Source organism: Molothrus ater, chromosome 2 (genome assembly GCF_012460135.2).
Source record: "Molothrus ater isolate BHLD 08-10-18 breed brown headed cowbird chromosome 2, BPBGC_Mater_1.1, whole genome shotgun sequence".
Classification (NCBI taxonomy): domain Eukaryota; kingdom Metazoa; phylum Chordata; class Aves; order Passeriformes; family Icteridae; genus Molothrus; species Molothrus ater.
In genome coordinates, this window is record NC_050479.2 from 73,204,122 (window position 1) to 73,227,516 (window position 23,395).

Consider the following 23,395-nt stretch of genomic DNA (forward strand, 5'->3'; position numbering starts at 1 on the left):
CCAGTGCTGGAGGGTTCTGTTTTCTGGTTGCCCAGTTCTTCTGGTCGAGGCTTGTGTCTTTACCTGATTCTTCAGAGTACCTGGGTTGTTTAAATCATCCTTGCTGGGATGATTTCCAGTTCACTGTTCTCCTGTTCAGTCCTTTGAACTAGTCTGTACTGATGGAACTGATTCCAGAAGGAGTCTGTAGTGCAGACTCAGGCATCACAATGATGGGTAGTTTTGATTTTTTTCCCATTTCTTTCTCTGCTGCTTACTCTGATTTCTGCAATGAACTTCAGTGCAAGAGGGCATTACTGGGGGCCACAGTCAGCCTCCCTTCCAGACACTGCTGGATGCTCCCTTGTCCTCAGAGATCTTTTTATTGCAGTACATCTGCAAATGATCTCCTTACCAAGTTACTGCTTGATTGCTGTATAAATCTATGTCTTGCTATTTATGTGTGCAATATTAAAAATTTACTTGTTTTGTACTTGTTTTGTCAGTCGGATAAGAGAAGAGAAGGAAAAGGACAATCCTAAAAGCATTCGCCTGACGATAATTGCAAAGGACGTGGGGACTTGTGCATACGTAAGTGTTCTTGAGCTAAACTGGGCTCCAAATCCACATCACCTAGAAGTGCTAGTCACCTGCAAATCCTTTGGATATTGAGAGGTTTCCTTTGGGTTGCAATCTCCTTTAAGGATTCAGCCCCATGAAAAGTCTTTGCATAGACAGCCCTGAAATGTCTGTTCCCTGTCTTTTATACACAATTTCTGTTTTAAGGGCAATGTGCTTGGTAAGAAATACTGGTTCTGGCAAATGAGCTAAAGACAACAGTGTGAAGTCCCAAGAAACACCTCTAGTAGAATTTATGCATAAGCATCTCCAGAAATGTCAGTTACAGTTGTTTTATTGTTTATAATAATCTTAAGTCAGTAAATCAGTGTATAAGAGCACCCTGAAATTGCCTTAAGTGTGTTAATCAAATAATTGATTTTTGGTGAATTTATAAGCAAAGACTAGATGGTAAAGGAAGGCCATCCATAATGTGATTTGTACCTTTTTGACTATATAACTTTTAACCTATTTAAGCTAAATTCTTGTATGTAGCCAGTTCCATAGAGATACCCTAGCATTCAGTGATAATCAAACCATTCTTCCTCTGCTTTTTGTCATTTCTTTCTAACTGCTTGTGACATCTGTATTTCAAGCTCAGAATCCTAAGGAGCATGGACAAGGGCATAAGAAATTTTCACGGAAGTTAGATTCCACTGTAAGTCTTTGCCCAGTAATGACTCTCCACTTAGAATTCTATATTTGCATCAATGTAAGCATAAAGAGTCTCCCTTTTTCTTTTTTTCCCCCTAGAAAATCATTATTAAGGTAAACAATGACAGAATTGCCAGGTTGCCAAGACAAAAGTTAATAAGCAATACTAATAATTGTGACAGTTCAAATGCAGGACTGCAGATCAAGGTCTGCTCAGGTGTAAAAGTCTATAAATCATACATGCACTCAGGTGTTGCAGTCTTGTGCCAGGGTTTGTTGGGGCTTTCTGCAGTGTCTTTTCTCCTTAGCTATAATTAGGAGACCATGTGCCATATATGGGTGTCCTGATACTGACAGTCCTAGGAACGACACCCTGTAGTCTAGATATTATCAGTAATAAAACAGTAGAGGAACAGATGGAAATTTTGTGATGCACATAGTTCTTATGGTGCTGTGGTTCCTGTGCTACAGCAGCTGGAGACACCCAAGAATTATTTCATTTTTGGACAGTAGGGAAGGCTGAACACAAGGCACAAACTGTATTCTAGCCAAGAGCAAAACTTATGCAAATGTGCTGACCTACTCCTGAGAGCCAGATGTCATTGCTTCAGGCAAATGTTAAATTTTTTATGGTATGAGCGTTCAGATCTGTCCTGAAGCAAGATACACAGTATTCTCACTAATTTCCTTTCATTGCAGTGGCAGCTTGTTACTGCCAGGGTCTTACACAAAGGTACAGCTCAGATCTTTTTTAAATGCAAACTGTCAGGGGTTTGTTTCACCTGAACATCTTATGGCCAGCATAAAACTGATGTGCTACAGGGTATTGCAGACTCTCTTGGGACTGGCAGTAAACATCTACATCCCAGCTCTGCTACCTTCTGTTCTTTAAGGTGGGCCTGGGTGGTTTGTTGCAGTGGGCTTGCCTTGGTTCTGCCAAGGCTTTAGTCTGGCCATGAACCAGCTGCAGTCTGCAAGCTGTGTAGTCCTGGTGGCAGAGCCAAGCCAGCCTCTAACAGGGGCTCAGTGACCTGTGCCTCGTGTGTGGGAGCTGGCTGGGAGGCCAGGCCAGCCTGGTTGTGGTGCTGCAAGCATTGGAGCAGCCCATGGAGCTGAGGCACAGAGAGCACTGCCCAGCAGGACAGGAGCCATGCTGGTGCCAGGCAGCAGGTGCTGAAATCTCCCTCTGGAAAGACGGCTGTGGAAAGTGGCACTTTGGCTGACACAGAGCTTGGCACTTTGTGCTGGTCACTGTAGCTGGTTAGAAAGTGGGGTCTCTGCTGCTCTGTGCTTTTCCAAACTGCCTATCTGCAGATTCTGGAGGATGCTGGAAAGGTCTTGTTTTAACTGGATGGAATATTTCCAAGAGGAAGTGCTTCTGGTCCTAAGCCAAATCTAGCTTTGGGAAATCTATATAGAATGTGGGAAAGGTTATGGGGATGAACAGCCTGTGTACAATTCTTTCTTACCACAGAGATCTTCAGTTGAAAAGGACAGAAATTAACAATTGATATTTCACTGAAAAAAAACTCCTTGAAATGTTTCATTTTTCAAAGGAAACTTCCATGCTTTTAAATTAATCAAACCATTATGTTTCCCTTATGCAGTGTGTAAAAGTGCAGTTAGTGGTTCTGACTTCTTGCATATTTTAATGTGGAAGTCATGTCCCAGTAATTGTAATACTCTCTTCTGATTGAGCTGTTGGGGAAGCAGGAAGCAAATATGGAAAGTGTGTGACAAAGCAGAGGAATCAAACCTTGGTTTCAGACAGCTGGACCTTTATCTATGTAGTATAATTTATTTATCAAGTAAAATTTTAACAGGATATTCTCATTTTTTCTAACAATGAATTATGCAGAGCTACTGCACTACTCAGATACTCTTTGCAAATCCAAAATTTTAATGCCACTTTCTCCTTCTCTTTTTTTCTGTTCACAGTCAAAAACCCTAAATGTAACCAATGTTGATACAGCAAATGATGTAATTCTGATGGCCTTGCAGCAACTAGGAATTAATGTAAGTCCTTGCACCAGTTTTAATGAGTCTTTCTTTGTAGTTACTTTTAACAATCAGATCTTCCCCTTCACTTTTTCCAAGTTTTAGGATATGAACATTAATAAAATCCTTTAACATAGTAGTCTACAGTTGTTGAAATGCAGCAGAAGTATCTTGTTAACATAAAGACCTCCAGAGATTATCAAGTGCCTTAAAAGTTTTGAGTAAGCCTCTCATCCCTGTAAGGGATCAGTCATATTTCAAGTTGCTTTTAAATCTCTTTTGCTGATGCCTAAGAGAAGATATCTTGACCCAAGAAGTGAGATTTTGATAGAGCTCCTTTTGCATGCTTCAGTGTGAACAAGAAGCCTGCTGGTCTGCCTGTTAGCTGGTTTCAGAGTGTGCAGACACAGCATGATCAGCTGTGTCTCCAGATTGCACTGCTCCCAAGTGTCCCAGTCAGGTACTCTGAATATCCATGGACCCTTGGAGTTATGTGATACACAAATGTAACTAAGTGATTGCATGGAATCTGAATGCACCCAATTTAAACAGTGTCCTGAAACTGTTTTGGAAAAAGGCTTTTGCAAAACTTATAATAATGCAGGGTAGTGTACCAGATAGATGCAGTGATCCCTGCTAGATCAAGTCCTGCCTCAGCTGGCTTCCTTTGCCCTAACCCAGACTAGGTAGTGCCTCAGGTGAGGTAGAGGATCAGTGCCAGGGACAAGAATTCTGGCTTCTCACTCTGTTTCACAGCGTGGCTCCAACCATATAGAAGCTCCTGGTGACAGCTTTTTAGCTGGTCTATCAGCTTGCTGTTTGGGTAACAGGATTTTTTAAATGTTTTACTCATGATGCATACATTGATCTCATTGCATGGAATCTGACAAGTCTTTCCTTACCACAGCCCTGAGTGTGAAGAGTCAAATATGAAGAGCAAAATGCCACTGTTATGCATCCCTGGGGCTTCTGGAGACTCACAGCAAAAGTTGGAGTAACCTCAGAATTTCCCTTCCCCAGCATCCATTATCCCTAATTTACACAGGCTTTTAATGCAGGAGTCTGTTCTGCTGGCTTGGCATTTCCCAGGCACAGCAATTTGTGTCTGCCCATCTTGTTATGGCTCAGACATCTCATTTACACCAGGGCTGGGGGCCTGGCTCAGAATCCAGTAGTCCATTTAATTAAGGAATCTCTGGAGTCGATAGAGGGATTGCAAGGTGAAAAGTATAAAAGGTGAATTAAAATTAGGATTTTAATTGCACATTGTCTCCCCTGCTCTGCACCAAAAATCAGGAGACTAAGTGCTATTACAGCTGCAAGTCTTTATTGTGATGTGCTTTATTTTTACCCATTTTATGGGTGTCATTTGCGCTTCCTCACTTTGTGTACAGAAAAAGCAGGAAAATGGTAATATTTAAAGAGAATACTTGGAGATTAGCAGGACAAGGAGCTGGTTGGGTTTCAGCATTGTGTTCTTTTGTATGTATCACAATCAACCTTTTCCTCCTCTTTATGTTTTTGTTTCAAGTAGAAAACGAATGAAAGCCATATGAAAGATGTAAAACCTTGCCTGCAGAATTATTTGCCCTGCTAATATACTACATTTTTTACTGCTTCTTTAGAGCAGAAAGCCTTTTTTTTCATTAGAGGCATATCATAAGATTAGCAATAAAATCAAACAAGCTAAATAAATTAAGCTGTTGCCTGCATATCAATCAAACACCCAGCCCCCTGGTAGGATTGTTCTGGCCCTAAGGAAGCTCTGCCTTACGTGCTGTATCAAGGTTTTTTATTTCTGTCCACAGAGAACCACTTGAAAGGAGCTCCATGACTTTTCAATGGCACTTATAAAAACTACATTTCACATATTGTGTGATTAATGGGGCTATTACTTGGCTGAGTTCATTCTGGTTTAACACATCAGGGTTTTTTCCTCTGTGGTTTCTGTGGTAAAATGACAGCTACCTCGTGCAAAATGGCATTGATCATCTGTTCCAAATTATCAAGTGGGGCAGAAGGAAGGGCCTTGGGTTTCTCAGCTTTGTAAGTACACTTGCTGACTTTTCTGGGACAGTCACATTTATCCTGACAAATGGCCTCATAAAGCTGTAAAGGACAGCATTTGCAGTCAGAGATGAGCAGTCTGCCTCCTGCAACCACGCTTAACTGGCCCTCCCCTTCCCTGCTTCCCCTTCACAGCAACAAACCCTTTCATATATGTCTGTGAAAGGAAAAGCAAATACCCTTTCTTGTGCTCTTCAGCTGTATTTATTTGCTCCTGGCTGCTTGCCCTGAGGCATCAGAGATGTCTCCAAAGCCTATTTATTTTCCTTCTGCCCCCTGCTAGCTGACTTAACAGCAGTGCTTATATGGGCCAGAAAGCTCTGTCAGTCAGGGAGCAAACTGCAAAGGCTTTGTTGGGCATATCAGCATTACATCAGGTGCATGCAGCAAGTAGGAAGAGTCTCAAAAGCCTTAGGAACACTGGGTGGAGGTCCAGAAAATGCAGGGTAGTAGGCAAGTCTGTTTGAAAGGAGGTAGGAATTAACTTTGGATCTAAGTAAATGCTGTCATGAGGTGTTTATTGCTTTTTATAGCCAGAAAACTTTTATATTTTTAACTATCCTGATTTAGTAGTCTCACCAAAAAGGGATTTAAGGTAAAATAGATCACTTTTAATGCAGTGTATTTATCCACTTTTTCTTTGGTACATTTATGCTAAAGGCAATATTTAGAATTCGCTTTAATTTGATTTGATTTAAATGAGAGGTTTTCACAGCTTTTCCCAAAAAGATCACATTCCCCAGTCTTTTGAAAATTGTCTCTTTTGATGTAAATTTATCCTCTCTGCTGTACACTTTAAAAGAGGGCTCAGTAGTCTTAAAACACCGTCCAGCAGTCGCAAGCCCTTCCACACAAAAGGGCTGCACAAAAAGGCTGCCAGCAGCCCTACAACACGATTTTGGGGCAGCACTGAGTGCCAGGAGCCTGGGGCTGCCATCCTTGCCTTGGCATCATTAGGGTGGGCTCAGGTGAAGGTGCTCCTGCCCTGTGCTCCAGTGTCAGTCACAGGGTCCTTTTGGCTCTCCAGCCTGAGCTCCTCCTGCTTAGAGATGTAGGGAAGCTGTGGAGAGGGTGGAGCAGAGTAGTGAGGTGGGCTCTGACATCCATCCCTCTGCTGCCAGGAGGCACTCCAGTCTGAGGGAAAGAACTGGGGGCAAATCTCTCCCTTTTTCTTCAGAAATGATGGGCTCCAGCACCTCTCACTGCTCAGAGCTGAGCCCAGGTCACATAAACCACACTACACATGACAGACACACTGCAGGAATTTTGCTGGTGGCAGACTTGGGCACTGCAAAAGTAAAGGGGATTCCTTTGACCCTGCTGGCAAGGTGCAGATTATCCTTATATTGTAAGAAACTTTATCTGAGAACCTGTCCTTAATGGCTGACAAACTGATTCTTAATTTTGGTTTTAAAGGGCTCTGAAAAAGACTACAAGCTATGGGTGATTTCAGGAAGAGAACATGCTCCTTACCCTCTTATTGGTAAGTTGTTGACATTGTTTGGTTTTCAATATTCACTCAGTTACTACTGCTGTAGGAAGCAAGAAATAGAGAGAAGACTGAAGTTCAGTTTCCTCTTTTGTCTTGTTTTTCTTGTTTTTTCTCTTACTTCCCTATCACATGAGTTTGCCTCTCTGGAGTTAGGGAAATGGTGATCCTTTGTTTTGAAGAGCAGATGTCTGCTTGTGTCACTAAGAGGTTGAAGAAGTTCCTTTATTTCTGCCCCAGTTTTGCTGTATAAGCCCCAGAGTTTCTGCAGAGTTGGCCTCTCCAGTCACCTCCTCTTCTGGAGGTTATCCAGCTTTCCCATATTTCTTCCTACACCTCCATAGCATTGTCCCCTCCTCAGCAAAACTCAGCAGAATTTTGAGAAATGATTTTTCCTTTCACAACTCAAGTTAACTGATGCAATCCTCTCCAATCCTGTATTTCTCATTCTAGCTGACAGCTCCCGTCTGATTAGGAGCAAATTAGTGCTTATTAATTTCTAAAATGCTTTTCAAAACATTTCAGGACCAGGAATCAACACAAATCTCAGAAGTGATTGGATGGAGTGATTTGATTTTGGCCCATGATTCACTGAGAACAAATCCCTTTCCATTAGTAAGAACATTTCCCTGTAGAAGCCCAGCGTTACTTGTGCTGCATGAGTTTGCAGATTATTAGAACAAGAAAAACTTGTGGATTTTCTATTTTTTTCTCCTGCAAATCTAAGCCCAGTAAATCTTAGCATTCCTTCTCAAAGTAACCTTAGCTACAAATGCTTCACTGGAGTCAGACAACATTAATATTTATAAAATGTCTAACTTGTGCACCTTGTAGAGAGTGCAAACTGTTTTGCCTTTGAAACATACCAGACTTTGGGTTTGTGACCATTATTGTGTATCTTCTTCAGATCAAGTCACATCCATGGCTTTAAACATAGAACCAGAGAATTCAGAAATGGAAAAGGCCTTTCTAATTGACTGACTCTCACTGCAAATTCAAGTTGCAATCCTTGGAAAAGAAGAATCTGACATGAAAGTGATGCTTTTCTTGATACTTATGCAAAGGTTTATTAGATAAGGCAAACTTTTATTACAGGTGCACATCAGAAGCAGAGTATGCCTGTGCCATAACTTCATACTATAATCTCAAATAACACCTCTTCCGTTCTCTTAGTGTTCAAGTCTAACTGCAAGCTAACTAAAACATCTTAGCATTGCATCCACATTTCATATATTTAATCCACCAGGTCTTTAGACAAGTTGGAAGAGCATCTTTCCGGTGGCATTTGTGAAAGCTCCTCCAGAAATGAATTGCCTCTGTGTAGTCCCCAAAGATGCTGGTTAAAGCCAAGCATAGCTCATTTGCATCAGCCCTGTGATTAACGTTTCCTTCCTGTTTCAGCCTCAGACAGGAACCATAATTGTGTCTCATTTGACTGAGCTGATGGCTGTTGGACTTAACATGCTAAGGGAGGGAAGATCACTTCCATACTGGAATTTTTTGGTTTTGCATGCTCAGCAGAAATTTGACATGTCTGATCCCAAAATCTCATTTCCCTCCAGAATGATGTGAGCAAGCAGTACCTAACTTTCAGTGCCGCAATAAAAGCAGTAGAAAGAGTAAACACTGAACTCAGAAATAGTCACTTTTATTTTTTTCTGATGGGCTTTTTTATGTGATACAGCTGTAATAGATCCGATTTTACTTCTACATCTGTTTAACTACACCAAACACGGTAACTCCCTCTCTGCCCGTGTATGATTTATGCCCGTGCAAATATGGAGAAAAGCAGCAATTCTTAGATTACTGAGAAAGTGCTGCGGGCCAGCAAGCCGAATCTGCTTTTCCTCCAGGGCAGATGGAGTTTTGCGAGTCTCCAGTCAATCCAACAGAGATTATTTCGATTTCTCTTTGAACAGGCCACGAGTATCCCTTTGGAATTACAATGAGCCACATTCGTGACGCCATGCCGCACGGATCAAAGCCCTGTGCCTGCCCCAGGCAGCTCCAGGGCCCTTTCTTGCCGGAGCAGCTGCCCCAGGAGCTGCAGTGCCAGTTTGTGCTGAAGCCCAGCCAGGTGGCCGTGTGCCAGCAGCTGAACGGTACGTTGTCCCCTCTGCCCAGATCTGTCCCCACACACAGCTTGGCCACCTGGCTCTGCTGCAGAAGGCACATGTGCCGGGCTGGGGGCGCGGTGGGAAGCGCAGAGGAGCGTGCAGGTGTATCTTCCAGCTGCTCTGGGGGGGTTTGCACTGTAGCTCTCACTGATCTGAGTGTGCTGTTGTATATGTGTCACCTTTGGAAGTTACATTTTGACAAGCTGCCTGTCAAGTGATTGTTCTAAAGTCAGCAAAAGAAAGACAGAATCTCTCTCTCCCCTGCAATTTTTTTGAGTCTGTTAGCTGAGCTTCTCTCTGCAGCCCTTGCTGTGCTCTGTAACAAGGCAGGGTGGTTTCACGGTTCAAGAGTCAAGGCTTTGGCACAGAATTCCCATGCAACATTTGGGAAATCCTTCATCTTATAAAGTACTTAGGACAACACTCTGCCTCACTGGGACCCTCAAGTGGCAAAGTCTAGGCAGGTACCTGGGTACCTAGATGAGGTAGAGTGAATAGAACTGAGCGAATAGAACTTTATTTCAGTGCTCTTTGAGTAAAATAAGGAAGGTAATATTTCTTCTGCCTTTGGCCTCGATGCTGCAAAAATAGGAGCACCTGCTCTCTGTTTTGCACTCTGTTGTCAATGACAAAATGACTGTGCTCTGCTCATGATAAAACAAATAAGGAGATAGTGACAGGAATGGGAAATTAGACTTAGGGCAAGGATACATCCCATAGTGTGTTTTTGTTGTTCTCAACACACTAGCATTGTCAGCTCAATTAGGAACTCTACCCTACTTCACCATTAATAAACCATATCATAGAAAAAAAAACATTCACACTGGTATCTTGGGCATTCCCCAATACTTAAGATCTCCCACAATATATGAATATATGAATAGAATCCTTTTGTAATGGTTTTAGAAATTAAATACAGTGAAGCTATACCAGAGTCCATTACAAAGTATTCTGAAAATTGATTATATTTTATATAAATTAATTTCCTTTCCACATGCACTCATCCACCCCCCTCCCAGTAATTTGTATCATATATTACTTCATGGCATATTTTAAGAATGAGGCAATCTAGCAAAGGGGTGTAATTAGGTTTACAGGCCCTGCTTTGGCAGCTGATGTTGACTGGCAAAAGAAAATAGAAATGCAAATCAGGCCTGTAGAGTTCTAATGCAGATGTGTTATCATCAGTGCTGTGCAAGCTGCAGGAGTGGAGTGAGCCTGGCTTGGGGCAGCAGAAACCTGGGGCAGCCTTCAGGTCATGCACAGGGACTGTGCTAATGGGAGAAAGAGGCTTTTAGTCCATTCACCTTTCCTTCTTTCATCAGACAAAACCTGTTGAAGTGATGTATAGGTGTAGCTGCTTGCAAAGCAGGTTATCTCACATACAGCACTGTTCCTTGCGCTTTTTCTGACTGTTTTGGGTTTGGAAAATGGCAAAAATTACCTGCATGCAAGCCAAAGCTATGGTTTGGCTTTTGAGCTTCAAATCAGCAAGCCAAAATCTGGGTTGGGTACTCACTGGACACACTGCCACATACAGAGTGAATATACAGAGTAAATTCAGTATCTGTAACCCCACACTTCACTGCCACATGCTGTGCTGCCCTCCCTGCCATCACTTCCCTGCAGTGGGGCACCACTGTGCAGGACATGCTGTCCCTGCTGGAGGCAGAAGGAGCAGCTGCCAGCTCCAGCAGTGTGCACCAGGGTGGGACAGCAGTGCAGGTGCTGACAGGCTGGTGTGACTGACAGCTGCCCTCACGTCATGTAAGTGGCTCTGTGGACACCAAATTGCATCAACTGTCCTGGCAGGATGGTTAAAACAGTACAGGAGAGTTTTCTATGTGGAAGAAATAGGGTGTTTCTGTTGCCTCTTCTGTAGCCTTTCAGCATGTAACAGGAATGGTCACCTACCAGTTAAACATAGCCATTAAATTATGCTGATGAGCACATCGTTAAATAGAGCTGAAGATTTATTTAGGAGTTCCTGATTGGTTTCAAGGAGAGGAAATGCCATTTCCATGGCTAGGACATTAACTATGACTAGACATTCCCTTCATGTAAAATATGAGCAAGAAGAGGTGGTTGCTGTGAGCTCTGACCAAAATTTTCCAACAAACTGGTATTACTTTTTTCTGATTCTGGCTTAGAATAATCCACCAGAGCAAGGCCATGAGGTCTTTGTGTGGAAGTACTTCTGCAGAGCAATAATTGGCAGCTGTCTTGGCTAAGAGGAGTCTGGCTTTGTCCTAGTATTATAACTTTGCATGGGTTCAAGGAAAGAAAGTGAACACTCACCCCTTCTCATCTCCTCTTCAGCTTAAGACTTGTGAACACCCTTAAAAAGGGGGTATGAAAAGGATGAATTTTCCTGTTTTGCAGTGAATGTTAGTTCTTAAGGCACAGGACATTTCATTGCCACACATCAGTTGTTGGTTTCTGCCCTGGTGTGCTGAAGAGAACTGGCTAAGATTTCCTTTCTGTCCCAGGAGAGAGCTGCAGTTCCTTGCAATGACCCCTTCTTCACATTCTCAGTTTGAGACATGGCTGTTAAGGGGGAACAATCAGTAAGAGACTGAGAAGAGTTCCTAATTTTAAAACTCTTTTTTTTTTCTTCACTTCTGCTATTCCTTGTTCTCCAAAATAACATCAGAATTTTTGCTTCCACTGAGATCTACAGGGTTTACAGAAAAAACCACCAGTATGTATTTGCTGTTGTGTCACTAGAACGCTGGCAAACCTTCGTTTGTGAAGCAAATCTTATTCACGTGTCAATATCTAGCTCATCTGAAGGAAAAATTATAATTTTTCAAAGTTACAGGTCAGTTATGGTCTCCCAAAACGTAATGTTAGACACTGCCAGACTTACATTCCTTGAAGCTTTGGACTGCTTAAAATGTGTGTCCTCATTATTTTTTATGAAAAGCATTTTTCTTCAGGCTTTCACATTCATATGTTCACATTTTGAGTTAAACTGTAACTTTTCATCCTGTAAGCATCTAATGAAAAGACTTCCACCCATTCCCAAAGGGAGCATGATCTGGAATGGAATGACCTATAATGGAAATCACTCTTTGAGCAAAAAACCAAATTCTAATAAGGTATAGGAGAGAATAAAGTATTGGAGAGAAAACTCTGGTATTGTACTACAATCCTTAATTCTGCAAGACTTGGTTCTGGCCTCCACAACAGCAGAAAGTAAAATGTTTGGGAGAACCAGCTAATTAAAATGTCTATGGGGTAGGCAAGCAACTAAATCAATGCTGATTGGTTTTGAAAACATCTCAGAAAGGAAAAATATATCAGATTAAGTTTTTCCCAGTTAGCACTTCTGTCATAAACAGTCCACACTCCTTTTCCCTTTAGCAGTAACCCATGCTGTTAAGAAGATTTCACAGTGGCTGATGTAGAGAAAGGTCACATAAAAACCCCTTTTTTGTGTCCCAATACCAGTATTTCCTTCTCTCCACACTCCAGACAGGAGTTTCAGTTAGTTGATGTCTGATGAGGTATGTTACAGTGGAGACAAGCAGAGCCCATCCGTGTGTTGGCAGCGTGCTGCAGTGCCATCTGGAAGGCAGTGATTAAAGGGCAGGCACCATCCCTGGGCCACAGTCAGCAAGTGCTTGGAGTGAGGACACTGATGATACTCCTGCTTTGTGGAGAAGAGAGCAGAGGCAGTGCCTTTTCCTGGTCTGAAAATGCCCCATCCCATTAGTTGATTCTCTGGTGGTATTTGTGGGGAGAGTCTCCCACATGGTCAGGAGAGCTAGGATCACCCTGGACAGCATGCTGAGGTGAGGGCACTGGATTTGCCCCCGTGGGTGGAAAATGAGTTATTTAGCAGAGTGCAGCTGTGTGAAGTCAGCAGGCTGAGGTTTTCCATCCTGCACGTGGTGGAGAGTGCTGACATTGCTCCAGCAGTGCAGGGCAGATCCTGGTGATCCCCATCAGGGCACGAGTGAGGCAACACATTCTATACACACACACACACACAGAGCTATGTGCATGGTGGATTAGGCCTAGCTGGATGCAAGGAGCTGGTTGAGTTCATGACATTTTTTCCTTTGAAACCATAGCAACCACCAAAACCCAAATACTGGAACTAGAATTGAAATGCATTTCTCATAATAAACACCTTTCTCTTTCCCCAGACTTAAGCCAAAAGTCATTTAAAAGGAAAAGATCTATCATAAATTGGGCTTTTTGGCGTGGCCCAGGCACTCACTTGGACAATGCACCCCTCTCCTCAACATCTGCTGTTCCTGGGAAGCTCTTTGGCCTCTTACTAACAACCATCTGTGAGGATGACAACCTGCCCAAACCCCTCTTGGTGAGTCCCAGGCTCAGGGTTGGGTCTTACAGCAGTGGAATTTCTCTTTGTGGTAAATGAGGATATGTTTGTAAATGGGACATTGAAATTAGCCAGAAAGAAACCAGAAAGGTTTCCATAGGGAAACCTCATTTGTGATTCCCAGCAAGAACTTTGGTTTTGAACATATTCTGTGGTCAGGCCCAGTTAATAACAGCTTGAGAAATGCATGTGATCAGTCTGCTGCTCTGGGCTATTTCTCCTTTATAGCCCATGCTATAAGGCTGGTTCCCTGGCTATTTCCCTGTAAATAAATGCCACATTCACACATATTTTTTAAACCACTCCCAAGATCTCTGTAAAATCCCCACATCCATAAATGTCTCATCCACTGTCCCATATAGGCAGCCCACGCATGCATAAAAATGCCACCTGCCCATAACCAGGCAATTTCAGAGCCTTTCTTGAAGTCATTCCAGGGCAGGCAAGCATCCTGAGTCCTCATTTTTGGTCTGGCAGCACCACTGCAAAAAATAGGTGGCAATGTGGAGGCTACAGTAGCATCTTTTCATCCTGTCTTGAGGGAGCTCTGGTGCTCTGGGTGCTCTCAAAACCAACCTAGGAGCATGAAAAAGGTTGTCCTAGAGCCCATTCCTAGGTATAATTAAGGCATGTATGTGGCATTTTTGGTCATTAGAAGGCCCTGTTGTCAGTACAGCAGATGAAGTATTTACAAAGTGGGAATGAGCCCTGCAGGACTGGGCCCTTCATCCTGACTTCTGGCTGGAAGAAATTACCAGAACCCCACTGAAATCAGTGGGTCACACCAGTTTACAAGAGGAAGTGTTCTGTCTCCTAAGCTGGTGCTTGATGTGCTGCTTTATCACTGCCTGAATAGTGAATCATACCAGGATGTTCCAGGTCTTTCAGTAGTGTTTTCTTTTGAAGGAGAAGTGTGCATTTTTATTATTTAGGTTATTTAAATAAGCCCTCCAGAGATGGACTCTGTGTGGCTATGATCACCTGATCTCTCCTTCTCTCTGTTTAAGAGATGAGCCAATGCTGCACTTCAGAAATTTCTCCAACACATAAATAATAGTAAATTTTTATTTGAAAAAAATCCCCAAAGTTGCTAAGCATAGAATCACAGCTTGGTAGACTTCATGCTTTGAATTTTAAACATTGTGTTTATACCACAAAATAGAACTTCTGAATTCATGCAGCATCTCTGGAGAATAGAATACTGGGGAACTGAATGGGATTTACTTGCAAGAGAAAAAATAGCAGGGATGAATGCTGCAGGCATGCTGGATAACTGCTTCAGAGCTTGCAGCTTGCTTTCACAGCTGAAGGGCTCTCTTTTAGCCATTGCCACACTGAATTGTCTTGCACCACAGCTTCATTCATGCAATTTCATCTGGGTTTGTCAGTTTAATAGGGGCTTCCCATTTTTATCTTGTGAATATTTTGTTCAAAATGTATTTTGAAAGGGTTTGTTCATGTCATGTCCTAACATCCTGTGCTGTGGGTCTCGGCCTGTTTTGATGGGAGAGCTCTAAATTCCTGCAAAGAGAATGAAAATGCTGACATGAGTCCTGCTGCCATGAAGGTGCTCCTCCAAAGCATCTGCACTTCCATTAATTCTTGATCTTGGACTTCTGCAAGAGTGAGAAAGAAACATGAAAGAATAAAATCAATAGTAATAGCTTCCATTAGACTTGCTCTGCTGTGTGGCAAGAGGACCTACATTACAGCCCAGACTAGGAACGTCCCCAAACTCCATTCCTTATCCATTACTGTTCACTAATTCAGTTTAATGATGATGGAACAGTGTCCCAGGGCTCCCACTCCTTGTCCCTTCTCTTGCTGTCATTTTTGATAACTTGGTCCTCAGGCCACTGTGTGCATACAGATATCCCAGAGTCTGTCTGCATGTGTTTCCCCTTTCAAAGGGATAACCATGACAGATTCTCCATGGCATGGAGCAGGCCTGCAAGAGTTCACCTGCATGTCTGAGGGATGGCCCTCAGGAGACTGCAGAGAACTAAGCATCAAACTAAGCATCTGGCAAATATCCTGAACACGTTATCTCAGGAGAAGTTTCTGCATTTCTTTTTCTCTTTGTTTTCCTCATACTATTTAACAGCAAATATCAGTCCCTCCTGTTATTTTAAAAGCTAGGCAGGAATCTGCTTGTTTTCCTTTCTCTGTAATAAGCTGTCTACTTGTTTAATCCTGTGCAGCCTCACTGGTTTCAGGGGAGCCACAAGCTGAGCTTTATCCCCCTTGGAGTGACCTCCCAAGCACAGGAGCTCCTTGCCTCAGAGATGATTCTGCTGACAGCCCTGAGCTGCTTGCAGGGTCTGATACTGCTCACAAGCAGCAAAGGGGTAAAAATCTGACTCTGATCTGCTGTAGAAGTGCAGATATATATTAACAAACAAAGCACTTTCTAGTTTAGATAAAAATCTCTTTTTTTCAGATATCAACAGTGAAACAGAATTCTATCTGTGGCTGGTGATAATATTAACTACAGTGATGAGCAGTGAGGGTCTCATACCTTTCTGCAAAGCAATTTATGGCTGAGGCCACTGTCAAATGCAAAGCTTTGAATTAGATAGACCATTCTCCTTTTCCCATACCACAGCATTTGTATGTTTAAATGACTTGGCTGAAACTTGCACAGGTCCTGGAAGGTCATGAAGAAGGTTAGTGCTCGGCAGTGGCAGCACAGTATTTCTGAGGGCATGTTTTCCAAAATGAGAGCCCCAAATCACAGCTTTGCTGTGCAGTTTGGCAAGATTTGCAGAGTGAGCCTAGATTGTGTTTGGTTTCTGATATGTTTTAGGATGAAAAGGTTTTCATCTGTGGCAAAAATGGCAAAACTACATTTTAGTGGCACTGGACAATAAAATATATTTATGGGAAATCCTCTTGGCCTTTTTAACTTCCTTAGGACATGCTTTCCCTCCTTTACCAAGAGGGGCCTTCCACCAAGGGTATTTTCAGACGCTCTGGAAGTGCAAAAACGTTCAAAGAGCTAAAGGAGAAGCTTGATTCAGGCACTGAAGTGGACCTGGCCCGTGAATCCATATTTGTGACAGCATCTTTGTTTAAGGTATGTGAAGACTGTTCCTGTCTCTCTTTTTGGGTGAGAGCAGCACACATCCTGTGCTCAACCAGGGAGGGCTTTTCTCCAGAGACAGGCCCAAAGAGGAATGAATTAACAAGAATGGGTGGCACATTAACCTTGTGAGGATCTCCACAGGAGAATACCACTGAATTAGGATGAGGAAGAGGAGTAGCCAGCTTGTTTTGCTGACAGCTTTCCTGAGGTCTGTGCTACAGCCTGGTCCTGTTACCCTCTGCATATGAAATACTAAAAGGCATGTTTGCAGACCTGTCTCTTTACACATCAGTACTACCCTACACTGCAGATCCTAGTGAGTTTATAGTGTTGCCATAAGTATTTTGATTATTTTCTCCATGCATTATACAGTCTTGTATGTCAAAACCAATGTTCCTTGTGCAAAAAAAGCATCACAGCTTCCCTCAGCCTATCTATTTTGGGAAGCTAGGATTTGGCCTTCTTCCTAAACTGCAACAATTTCCATGCTCACGGTTGAAGTGTTAGGAAAGAGGAATAGCAGAACAATCAATGATCAGTTTAAGTACTCCATTGATTAGGGGAAGGAGGGTTTTGATGCCTTGGAGTGCTTATGGGAAGTATTTGAACTTGTCAGCTGAGGAGAAGAAACAGGGACTACAGATGAAGTGAAGTGATAAGTAAAGACAGACATTATGCAACATCAAAATAACTGGTCTCACTGCAGATTTTTTAGTTCAGCAATATCAGATGAAGCATTCAAATACCTCTATTTTGACAGGAAAAGGTAGAGAAAGGCTGGGAAATAATCACTTTAAGCATAATCTAAAGTGTCTCTATCTCAGATGATTTTCTTCTGGTTTTGGTGGTTGTGTGTAGCAATATACTTGCCAGCAAGTGCTGTCCTATTGATACATCCTCTTGTATCTGTGTATCTTATTCCTACTCCCTCACATGCCGCAGAACAGCTGCTCATGTGTTTTGTTCTTCTTTTCTCTTGATAAGGATTTTCTTCGCAACATCCCAGGCAGTATTTTATCATCCCAGCTGTGTGATAAGTGGGTCTCTGTACTGGATCAAGGAAATAATGAAGAGAAGATAAAAAGCATCCAAAGGTAGTTATTTATGTTCTCTACATTCTTTTCCTATAAATGTATATCCCAGAATGCAGAATCACAAATATTCAACTTAATTTTTTTTTTTAACAGAACAAGAACATCTCTTTGACGTTCTCCCTGGTTTAATTAGTGGACCATATTACCCTGTTTCTGCATTTCCATTATCTTGACTTGTGCATATCCATAGAAAGTGGTCACTAATGTGAAGAATTCTGTTTTTCTATGTTTTCAGGTTACTAGAGCATCTCCCCAGAGCTAATGTTGTTCTCCTGCGTTACATCTTTGGAGTGCTGCATGGGATAGAAATGCGATCTGAAGAGAACCAGATGAATGCCTTTAATCTAGCTGTCTGCATTGCACCTAGCCTGCTCTGGCCTCCTGTATCCTCCACTCCTGATATAGAAAGTGAATTTATTAAAAAGGTGAGAAACACTTTGGTGTAGCAGAAAACCCAACCAACCTTCATCCCATTCAACCAGGCTATTGGTTGCAAACATGAGAACACTCAGTACCTCTTCAAATCAGGACTTGTCCTCTTATCAGGGCTCCAGAAACATTCATCAGTCCATTCTCATAACCTTCCTGGAAGAAGGGGAGAGAGATCATAAAGCAATGCCCAGTGCGTCAGCAAAATGCTTCTCTCTTCCAGAGGATCTGTGGTTGTGGTGACCTCAGAACAGGACAGAGTAGAATGGAAAAGATATTTGCAAGGATGTTTACCAGGACAGTTTATCAGGCCCAGGAGACTGAGAGAGTAGTTCCTGGCTGCCATCATGGATGACAGTCTGCTCCTGTTCCTCATCTGTATGGTGAGCTTGTCCTGAGTTGAGTAAGAGAAGATCTGACATCTCTCTCCCTTTGCTTTGTTGCAGATTTCTAGTCTGGTACAGTTCCTCATTGAGAATTGCTGCAGGATTTTTGGAGATGAAATTGCCTCCCTCTTTGGAGAAATACTGATGACATGCAAGAGAGAGAACAGCTCAGGTAATGCAGATCGATGTTTTGATCCCATTAAGACAGATAAACTCAGCCAGGCAAAAGATTGGTATATTCCATGGAAGAATGCTGTTCCTTCTTCATGGGGTGTTCCCAGATACTGCTGTTCTCTTTCCATTCAATTGCCCAAAGAATTGGTCATAATCAACTTACTACAGACCTGGATCATGTCACAAAATGCTTTCACAAAGACTCTTGTTCCTATGCTGGTCATCTGAACCACTACAGTTAAAAAAGAAGGGAGGGGAAACAAAGAAAATAAAAAAAGAAAAAATTCAGTGAATGTTTCCTTTCAAATCTATAATTTTTGCCTCAGCCTGTGTCTTCCCAAAATATCAGGTGGTCAGTGATCAACAGTGGTCATACTACAGCTGTCACACCATTACGTTACGGTTGAGAGTGTCTGTTCATTGTTAAAAGAGAGAGATCTCCAGAGTTTCAATGGGACATCCAGATTTTGGTGCTAGCACAGAAAAATCATGGAACTGATGACTGAAAGTGTTTGGCAAACTAGTTGACAGAGTTTTCCAGATTATCATTAATGCTATTTTTCTCTCCAACACTCTGATTTTGACTGGAGTTTTGTGTCTCTCTTTGAAGTATTTCTAAAGCAGCATTTTTGTAAAATGAATTTTGTCACAGGTGGCCTGTACTGAAAGTGGTCATGACAATTGTGTCAGCATGTCTGACTGACTCAGTGCGGTTGTTTCAAACTCCCCAAGCTCTGCCTCCCGAGAGATTGGGTGAAATTTGGCCTGCCCCCTCCCCGGGAGTGAAGCGCATGGGATCTGCTGTGCTGGGATGTGCTGGCAGCGAGAGCTCAGACCCACGACAGCAGGGTCACAGAAACTGAATGAGCTTTCAGGCAGGCACTGAGGCATGGTGACTGCCCGTGCATGAACTGTGTCTGCTGCAAATGTGAGATAAGACAGCTTAGCCTAACCCAGAGCAAAAGAAATTTAATGTAATTCCAATTATTGCAGGTGCAGGATAGGGTCCAGGTGTGCACTGCTCATTGCAAATGAGGTAGCTGTTAAGCTGAGCCTAAAACTTCACAGTGTTGCTCTTAAAAATATTGTATTTTCTGGAAGAAGTAGAGGTAAGAAGTATACCCTGTTCTCTTCATTTGTCTAAAAGAAGGATAGGAAGATTAAATGTTGCTTTCAATGTCCAACAATGAAAAGAAAAAATAAATAAATTACCAATATATGTATACCATATATGTATCTATGTATATAAATTATTGTTTACAGCTGGATTAGCTACTATCCATTTAAAAAAACCAAACCAAAGCAAAATCACAACAAAATCCCCCCAACCCTTATCTGTGCCATTATCTTGTATTTCTTGACTGAATAGTAGCTTAGTACTCACTTTAGCTTCTCCAGTTCAAAATTAAGGGAGCAATTTTTAATGAAATTATTAGTACTTTTGCTTGAAGAATCTTTAAAGGGCAAATGCTCCTGAAAGTAAAGGACACTTGCCAGGAATAAAAAAAAAGAAAAAAAAAAAAAAGAAGCTGCTTGTCAAGAGGGCGGTTCAGTCACTGATGTGTTAACGCTTGGTTTGTCCTTGCAGATGTTGCTTCTCTCCATCAGAACGACTCTTCCTATGACAGCCTGGAAAATGAGGCGAATGATGAAGCTGACTCTTCTTCCAGTGACTGGATTAAAACCTGTGATCAGGATTACAGAAGCAGGGAGTCTGTCTTCACTCTGAGCGACGGCGATTCGGAGCAGACGGAGGTGGACGAAATCCAAAGCCAAACCAAACTGAAGCAGTTGGAAATTTCTGACGACGCGCACCCGAAGTTTTCCTTGCAAGAAAACTCAAGCAAGTCTCCCTACTCCAGTGGGTTCCCCTCAGCAGCTCCCTCAGGTGCTCCCAAGGCTGTGCGGCGGCAGCGGCGCTCCTCCGAGCCCGCGGTTGGCCTGCAGGGCTGCGGTTCCGGCCGCACCGAGGATGCCGCGCCACGTGAGAAGGCCACGCGCAAAGCCAGCTGTGACGTGGTCCTGCCTCATGGAGATGAGGAGTGTCTCTGCCAGCGCCGGTCGCTGCAGGTGGAGAGGCAAAAGCTCAGCAATCAGAGCTTGCTTGTAGGGATTGATGTTGGTAGAAGAGACAACACAAACAAAAACGTTGAAAGGAAAGACCTGTCTCATTTTCTCCTGCCTCCAACGCCAGAGGGATTAAATACTTGCTCAGGATTTAGCTCTTTTAGCCAATCTTCTTCTGGGACATCTCCATCTGTGTCATCAATTTGCTCCCTGGACAGTGCTTTCTCCCAGTTTTCAGACCAGGCTCTGTTTACCTTCAGTGAAACCTCCTCCCCTTTTGACAGCACTTTCCAGTTGCTAAAGAAACACGAGGACGCTGCTGCTGCTGCTGCTGTGGCTGATGACTGTTTCCTTCCATCCACCACAGTGCCACCATCTCCACAACCTACTGACACTGAGGCTGAGAGGGGCTTGATGGGGCCCAGCAGCAGGTCAGCACCCCTGAAACCTACTGATGGAGGCGATGGCTGTTGCATTAAGCCTGACCTTCAGCCATTGCCTCTGAAAGTCACTGGGAGAGACGGACTTCATGAGCAAAGAGGTGGTCTAGAAAAGCATTACAGCAATCCAAAGTTTGAAGAGACTGACCAAAGCTTTTTGCAGAGGAATTTTAATGCTTAAAATAAACACCATAAAGAAAATGCCTTTGGTGTTGATGTGTGTTCATTTTAAGTTTAACATCCAGATTGTTCAAATTTAATTGAGCAGTCCCTGGACTCACAGGTTTTCTTTTTTTAGGAAACTGAGTAATGTTCCAATATGAAGCTTTGCAGGAACATTGCAGGAATAATAAAAATTGCTGAAAAGCAAGCAAACAGAAATCTCCTGAAAATCTGGAAGGGACCCAGGAGGTAACTAAGGCCAGTGTCCTGTTCCCTGACCCTGCAAGGGCAGCGGGCTGCCTGCTGGACCTCTGTCCTTGAGCACTCGAGTGTTGAGCCTTGCAGATGTGAGTCCCAGTCCTTTGTGCTTTTGATGTAGCGTGCAAAGTCAGCATAGCTTCCATAACTGTGGTACTATACTACTGTTCTGAAACTGATAAATATGACCTTCATTGTCCTCCAAGGAGTGTGATGTTTTCTGTATGTTTATACAGTATGTTCAATAGGTGTAGTTATTTCTTTCACGCTGCAAAAGAAAGAAAAAGTAAGCCCAAAAATATGTAAAGGGAAATGCTGAATCTTGTAACTAACACCTTGCAACTCTATGTTTCATTTATTGTGCTTTGTTGGCTGTTCTGTTCATGTTTAAGTTGTGAATAGTTTCTTAACATTGCTGTAAATGGCATTATGTATTATTGCAAGCAGAACACATGTAATTTTATTATGCAACCTCTAAAACATAAAACCACAGAATGGATTGGGTTGGAAAGGACCTTAAAGATCATCCAGTTCCAACCTCCTGCCGTAGAGACAGAGATACCTCCCACTAGACCGGGCTGCTCAGAGCCCCATCCAACCCAGCCTTGAATGCTTCCAGGGATGGGGCATCCATAACTTCTTGGGGCAACCTGTTCTAGTGCTTCACCACTCTCTGAGTAGAATTTCTTCCTAATCTAATCCTGCTCTCTTTTAGTTTAAAACATTGCCCCTTGTCCTGCTGCTATCTGCCCACATAAAAAAACACCTCCCTTCTTTTTATAAGCCCCCTTAAGGTAGTGGAAGGCCTAAGTGAGGTCTTCCCACAGCCTACATATCCTCACAGAGGAGATTTTCCATTTCTCTAATGTTCTTTATGGTCCTTCTCTGTACCAACTCCAGCAGGTCCCTGTCCTCCCTGTGCTGGTGCCCCAGAGCTGATGCAGCCCTGCAGGTGGGCTCTGAGCAGAGCAGAGGGGCAGAATCCCCTCCCTGGCCCTGCTGCCCACCATGGATGCAGCCCAGGAGACGTTTGGCTCTCTGGGCTGTGGGAGCACACTGACAGCTCATGGCCAGCCTCTCATCCTCCAGCACCCCCAAGTCCTTCTCAGCAGGGCTGCTCTCAGTGAGTTCCTCTCCCAGTCTGGGCTTGTCCTGACCCAGGACAAGGTGCAGCACCTTGCACTTAGACTTGTTGAACCTCCTGAGGTTCTCATGGGCCCACTTCTCAAGTTTGTCCAGGTCCCTCTGGGTGACATCCCGTCCTTCTGTTGTGTCAGCTGCACCTCTCAGCATCCTGTCACCTACCAACCCACCGAGGGTGCGCTCGGTCTCACTGTCTGTGTCCTACATCATATAATATATTGGAGTAATGCATTATCTAAATGCTTTGAGTTTGTATAATATATCCTGTTAAATTTTGCTATTATATATGTTCGGAAAAAATGTGTATTTTTGTACTTGCAAAAAACTGCTGCTAATTTTACAAGTTCTGTTTTGTTGTTACGGCACTGGTATTGATGTGTATGCATTCAATGCTATATATTAAATATTATTTGTTATGTCATAAATTCAGTTTATATTCCGTGGATTTTTTTATGTGTCAGTTCTACAAGCTATTGCTGAAGCAGAATTCCCAATGATAGCACTGCAAATCTTGTGTGAGAAAGGACTGAAGCATTTTTCTTCTACTTTGGGTGGCATCATTCCCACTGCATATCATCATCCTGTTGATTTTTACAAATTCTAGTAATTCTCAAGCAAGAATTCCTACTCTTTCTCTTCATCTAGTGGTAGGAGGATGTTTTCAGGTAATGGGATTCAGTCAACAATATAGAGGTGAAGAGAGATCTCATGGGATAATGCCTATTAGGATTGGGAGCAAGGAGAGGAGGGGAGTAGACCAATGAATGAGAGCAAGATTTATTCTTTAATATTAGCTGGTTCTTCTTTTTCATATTCAGCTGTTTTAATGAAAACAGCAGTATGCAGAATCTGATCTGTAACAGTCACCTTCCAAAGGTAAA

General features: G+C 42.8%; 1 protein-coding gene across 3 annotated transcripts in view; it reads left to right on the forward strand.

Moving 5' to 3' along the window:
* The window catches only part of ARHGAP20 (Rho GTPase activating protein 20), a 56,591-nt gene extending 33,648 nt beyond the window's left edge, over positions 1 to 22,943 (forward strand). For all 3 annotated transcript variants that reach the window (XM_036404155.2, XM_036404153.2, XM_036404156.1), the window contains exons 6-15: positions 486 to 570; positions 3,190 to 3,267; positions 6,733 to 6,799; positions 8,725 to 8,907; positions 13,077 to 13,255; positions 16,191 to 16,352; positions 17,346 to 17,455; positions 17,691 to 17,880; positions 18,331 to 18,442; positions 20,033 to 22,943. In XM_036404155.2, the coding sequence (XP_036260048.1) occupies positions 486 to 570; positions 3,190 to 3,267; positions 6,733 to 6,799; positions 8,725 to 8,907; positions 13,077 to 13,255; positions 16,191 to 16,352; positions 17,346 to 17,455; positions 17,691 to 17,880; positions 18,331 to 18,442; positions 20,033 to 21,132 (2,266 nt within the window). In that variant the 3' untranslated portion in view covers positions 21,133 to 22,943. The remainder of the gene's footprint in view (positions 1 to 485; positions 571 to 3,189; positions 3,268 to 6,732; positions 6,800 to 8,724; positions 8,908 to 13,076; positions 13,256 to 16,190; positions 16,353 to 17,345; positions 17,456 to 17,690; positions 17,881 to 18,330; positions 18,443 to 20,032) is intronic.
* Positions 22,944 to 23,395: the final 452 nt, after the last annotated feature.